We start from the raw sequence: 6136 nt of genomic DNA on the forward strand, positions 1-6136 counted from the left end.
TTATGATCATGGAGATGACCACGGCATCATCATGGGGGGTTTCGACCCCCTCTAGATCATCGTCTGAAAAGGAGATAGCTTCGGAGGCGCGCAGGCGTTTCGGGGAGGTTTCTTCCCCTGAAGCTCCTCCTGCCGAGGCTCCGCCTCGGATGGTGTTGATGATGCCAGCGATGGGCTTGTTGGCATTTGAACCTTCAGGCTGCGCGGCTCTTTCGGCTGGCTGCTTTTCTTCACGCCGGCCTTGCACAAACCAATCGAGCACCCCTCGGCGGATGAGTGCTTCGATCTCATTTCGGAGCTGGTAACACTCCTCGGTATCATGGCCTTTATCCCGATGGAAACGGCAATATTTCCGGTTGTCACGCCGGGTTCGGGTGTCTGGCTTCGGAGGTGGGAGCCGGATGCGATCCCGACTCTCGTCTCCATGAGGATTTCAGCCCGAGGAGCGTTGAGGGGAGTATATCTTTCATACCTCCCTTCGGGTGCGGGGGCTTGCAGTGGGAACCTCGGGCGGAGTGGTGACCTCTGCTGTGGCGGTCCCCTCAGCCGGGGTGGACTCTTCGGGCGGGGCGGATTCTTGGCTCGTCGCGGAGACGGGCCTCTGGGCTGGCCACGCTCCTCGCGGCGTCTTTTCTTGAGGTTCTGCTCGGTCCCGCCCCGCCTGACGGCCACGGCTTCTTCGGCCTTGGCGTACTTCCGCGCCCGAGCGAACATCTCGGTGAGGTCCGCGGAAAAATTCTTCTCAATTGAGAAGAGAAATCTGTAGGACCGGGCTCCAGTCTTCAGCGCCGACATGGCGATTGACTGGTCAAGCTCCCGGACCTCCCATGTTGCGGCGGTGAACCGGTCCAAATACTCCTTGAGGGATTCTCCCTCCTTTTGTTTGATATCAAGGAGGGAGTCGGATGTCCGCCGCTAGGGCTGGCTGGCGGCGAAATTGCCAGCAAACTGTCTGCCGAGCTGCTCAAAGGAGGAGACAGTACTCGGCTTTAGCCCGGTAAACCACAGCCGGGCTGGTCCTCGGAGTGTCGCCGGGAAAGCTTTGCACATCATGGCCTCCGAGGCTCCTTGTAGGGCCATTAAGATCCGGTAGCTTTCCAGGTGGTCCAGGGGATCAGCCTTGCCATTGTAGGGCTCCACCTGGGGCATCTTGAACCGTAACGGGACCGGTTCATCTTCAATTTCCTGGGAGAAGGGCGACTTCGTATTGAACTCGAAGTCGCCGTTATGTCCTGACTTCCTTCCGTGGAGTGCCTGGATTTGACGTTCCAGCCTCTCGACCTTCCGGTCGAGTTCATCGTTCTGGAGGATCGCTGCAGCGGTTCGTTCGAGCGCAGGTTGCCCTGGAACCGATTCAGCTTCTGAAGGCTGTGGCCAGCCTCCGTGGCCTCCGGCTGGGTGCTCTCTCCAAAGGGAGGCCTGGACTTGGGAGTCCTGACCTCGAAGGTGAAGTCCGCTTGTGGGAGGCTCCGGTTGAACTGGAGCCGGAGGAGGCGGTGCCGTTGGGATGCCCCTGGGCTGCAGGCTTTTGACAGCGGTAGCCAGGGCCTGCACCTGTTGTACCAGGGCATCGAACTGCTCCGGCCGAACTTGATGAACTGACTCGGTCGGAGGTGATGGGTTTCGGACGGAACGCTCCGGGCTAGGTGGAGGACGTCGAGAGGCATTGGAAGCCCCTTTGCTTCTTAGCTTCATGGCAGCGAACTCGGGCCCTTCCTCTAGCGCCAACTGTTGCTGGAAATTGGACCCGATCGCCGCCCCTGCGGCGGAAGCCCCTCCTTCCCCGGCTTCGCGGCGGCCCCCGGGTCCAATTTCCAGCAACACGTACGTATCACGCGATGTGTATCGTGTGCAGCTTATTCTCCTCATGGCTTTGTTCTTCTTAAAAGGGCTCTCTAAAGAAAAAAGGGTTACTCTCCTCCATTTAAGGAACAGACCTTTCTCCTATCTAGTCGATATGGAACTAAGGTCGGAATCTCTTATTCCCACAACACTCGATATCCATTTTAATAATCTACTATTTTAAATCAACTTACTTATTTTTCATCTTTGTATTCATTGTCTTGTTAGCCTGCATGCCTATCATGTTACGTCATGGAAAATCTCATTACGAAGCTTCCTAGGTGCAAAGCGTGTCTTAAAATCATAGCACACAAATTTAGAAACTTATAAGTAGATGCATAGGAGTGTGCAGGTGGAATACAAAGTAGACCCCACAAATGCCGCTATACAAGTCCGAGCCAAATTAAGGTCGAACAAGGCTAGCTCGCTCATCACCTTCGGCAAAAGTTGGATCACTAACATGCTGTTGTGGCAGTATGGATGCAAGGTAGAAGTATTTCATACAAATAATTTTTGGATTCTGAAAGCTGCTTTCAATTGTCTCCTGCCTCGCCAGCGCATGAAACCGTGTCTAGAAATTATGCACAACCTGGGACGATACTACGACCAATTTGCATGCTGATTTTGATGCATCATGAATAAAAACTACCAATATTATTTCATACAAATAATTTCCAGGCTGCTTTCAAGGATTTCTGGTCTCATCAGCACGTAAGGAGTCTCTCGAAGTTGTACGTGACCGACTCTACTATTTGTTGGAAAAAAGTTGGCTGGTCCTCCCCGGCAGCCAGCTCCCACTCATTTACGTCCCTGCTCCCCAAGTTCCAAGTCTCCACCCACCGAGGGGCAGGAACTTGGCGTGTTATCTCCCTACCTCAACAACCCAATTGATTCCTTGAACCACCTTGCGTGCCTTTCTTGAAGAAATCTTATTTATTTATATGTTTTAGATTTTTTTATACTTTTTTCCGGCCTGACTCCACTTTAATAAATGAATCCAATATGTAAAATTTTTAATACTTTTTTTTTTATACTCCTTCTCACATATGAATCAAACTTTTTTTAATAAGTGATCCTAATATGTAAAATTTTTAATAATAAAATTAAAAAATACGGAGATCTCTGCTTTAATACTATATTAAAATTATTACTTATCCCAAAAATTTAAAATAATAGAATGAGATGAATTTATTTATATATTTTATATTTGTTTAATACTCTTTCTCACGTATGTTAGTGGCCTAACTTGTAAAATTTTTAATAATTATTTTCTTCCCCGGCTGGTCGCCCTTATAAATTGAAATACCCATCAAGGCTAGGGTTGCCAAAAAAAAAAAAAAAAAACAAGGGCCCACACTCCACAGCCAGCCTCCCCCCCCTCATCTCTTATATACTTCTGTTCCCATCTCTTTTTCGTTCTCATTCAAAAAGAAAGCTGAAGAGAAGTCAGGAGGAGAATGATGGTGGAAGAAGGGCCTGGAGCGCCACATGGTGTGCTGTTAGCAGTGGTGGTGGCAGTGGTGGTGGCGGTGCCCTTCCTCCTTGGCGACGGTGGCGAAGCGCTGACGGAAGCTATCTCCGAAGTTGTAAGCCCTGCAGGGCTTCTCCTCCTCCCAGTTACTCTCATACTTTTGATCAGGTTCTTGTCGTCGGACCGCGGCACCGCCTTCTCGGGCATCTTCTCCTCCGGCTCCCCGGACTCGATCCACCGCGTCGGTGGGTCTCCTATCGGCGTCGCGCTCGTGTTGATCCTCCTCCTCTTCCTCCTCTACAACCGCTTCTCCCTCTTCGGCGGCGACGACGACTCTGGGGAGTAGGCTAGGTTATAAAATTACCATATTGCCCATGGTCCAACCCGTTTGGCTTATGGGCATTCTTGTCATTTTCCGTGTGGTTTCCTGCGTAACTCTTCTGTGCCATGATGTAAAATTGTAAATTTAATGCGTTACCGAAGTTTTATCGTTTCCCGCTGGGCTTTTACAGCGTTTCCCGGGTCGTTTCCAATATGCGGTTTTTTTTTTTTTTTGATGCCAGCAGGGCCGTGTGTTGGTGAGGTCGGTAGGTTTTGCTCCTTCCCACCTATGGGCTCGGCTTATTGCTTTTCTGGGCTTCAGTATGGTTATTTTTCGGTATGGTTATTTTTCGTATGAGTACGTTATATTTAACACTATCGACGCTATCAGTGGATCAAAAAGCATCCTATTTTTATAATTTAATAAATATCCATGTATTTCGAATTCAGAACTGCTTGATTGAAAATAAGTCCTATTTTACCGAGCTATACCTTAGTGCCCGATACGCGTGGTTGCGGGCGTTTTTTTAATCCCTTTTTTTTGTCGTTTTGTGAGGGGAGGAGACGCGCTTTTGGGACCACAACCGAGACTGCTTTTGGTCATCATCGGTACAGGATGGTGGGGCCAAGTTAAATTTAGCGGGGTCCTTTACTTTTTGTCTCGGGTGGTGGGTAAGTGTCTCCGTCGGAGATCTGATCGGACGGTCTGCGGGGCTCGCTCACCAGATAGTGCGTCAGGGAATGGGGCCCGCAATCTGTAATGGGTTGGTGGGTCGTCTCAGCGCGGCAGGCGCGTCAATGGCATGAGGTGCGCCATCGGACAGAGAGAGGGTACGACCGTGGGTCCCTATTGATGGTGGCATTTAACCTTTTTGAATACAATCGAAGACGTGGGGAGTGGAAAACAGTACTTTTTTTTCAGTAAAAAAAATAGCGCCGAGAGGTACAGGCCTAAAAGATGATCAAGCACTGGTGTGAAAACACGTACCTATACGTAAACACATGCACACGTATACGTATATGCATGCATGTGAAAGCATACCTTCAGTTTTTTTTTTCTGATATTGGTTATAATGATAAATAGAATGTGTTTAATGTTGTAATTTGACGATCGTCATATGCCCATGCGTACCAACAGAACTTATTCTTACAACCCAGAAGCATACAGATTAAAACATCAATGCTGGTTATTTTTAACAGTATTCATGATATCTGGAAACCAAAAATCAAATGTTATATAGACCATTACAGAGCATTAGACAAGAGAGGGGGGGTCTTTATTCCGAGTAATGACGTCCATCATTTCAACTTCTATGTAGAAATCCTAGTTCCACGAGCTTTGGTCTACCTGAAAGCCTGGATTCCGACTCAGGGGAGGGTGGATAAGGGTTTAAATCCCCTTTCTTGGCAGGTGGGGGCTTAGGGTCTTTTATGGCTATACGCACAGAAGATGAAGAAAAGAAGTTTCGCTGTGCATCATGTGGTCATGGTAGCTATACGAAACAAGCAAGTTAAAACCCAGCAATCTGGGTCATTTTGACATCAAGTTCGTCTGAAAACGGTAACAATGCCAACGTTTGGGCTGCAAGCGAAAAAATCCGAAGCCCTCGCAGCCTGCTGTTATATTCAAGCTCAGCTTAAGTGAGTCTCCAAAGATGATAAAAGTCTTCAGCAGATTTTAGCCAATAAAATTCGCAGATTGCAAATTTCTCTGGTTTATTTTTAATTCATTTTAGCTAATAAGTTCTTCTCAGAGCTTAGCCATCAACAACGGTCGATGTGAAATGACTGGACAAAAAAAATAAGCAAGGAACAAATAGTTTTAACATAGGGTCCAATGCATTCCTATTCAAAAGAAGGGTTCTTGACTTCTGGCACCGGGAACTGCTAGAAAAACTCTTAAAACATTTTGATTTGTTACACTGTTGTACTTGGCTTTGCTTGCCACTCTGTTGTAAATCAGAGGATATTACGTTGGCTCTCTCCCTCTTGGGAACTAAGCAGGACATGAAAATTGTGAAAGCTAGATTTGTTACATTTATTTATAAATTCCCTCCCTTATTTAATCTCATGTCCCTTCACCTTGACATTACATTGATGTCCGTTTACAAATAAAAAGTCTAGCGTGAAGTTCAAGATAAATGAATCACCATGAAAGTACATGCATTCCACAGGACCAACATAAATAGACAACCATCATTTAACTAATCGAGCTCGCTAATTGGATCTAAAACTATATCATAATGGATTTCAATTTAAATAAAATTCATATATAGTTCTTGTGAAATCGAAACCTTGTATTAATCCTACATAGTATCATTTCAGCCCAAGAAAGTGTGCGCGCAGACGCATAAAATTTATAGCCACATGCAAATGTTATCATGGATCAAAACTGGATTCAATTCTAAAGTGCTCGTCGGGTAAGCTTCATATCCATGCAGTAAGGGTTTAGCAACATTTATACAAACGAAAACCTGTAACATTTACGATGATGGAATGCTC

At 46.9% G+C, this 6136-nt stretch overlaps 1 protein-coding gene across 1 annotated transcript; it reads left to right on the plus strand.

Moving 5' to 3' along the window:
* The first annotated feature begins 3248 nt into the window (after nucleotides 1-3248).
* LOC103700789 lies at nucleotides 3249-3829 on the plus strand. The gene has a single exon (XM_008782645.4). It carries the CDS (start codon nucleotides 3300-3302, stop codon nucleotides 3657-3659), a length of 360 nt encoding a protein of 119 aa, XP_008780867.2. The 5' UTR covers nucleotides 3249-3299; the 3' UTR covers nucleotides 3660-3829.
* Nucleotides 3830-6136: the final 2307 nt, after the last annotated feature.

The sequence above is a fragment of the Phoenix dactylifera genome, chromosome 13, assembly GCF_009389715.1.
Source record: "Phoenix dactylifera cultivar Barhee BC4 chromosome 13, palm_55x_up_171113_PBpolish2nd_filt_p, whole genome shotgun sequence".
Taxonomy (NCBI): domain Eukaryota; kingdom Viridiplantae; phylum Streptophyta; class Magnoliopsida; order Arecales; family Arecaceae; genus Phoenix; species Phoenix dactylifera.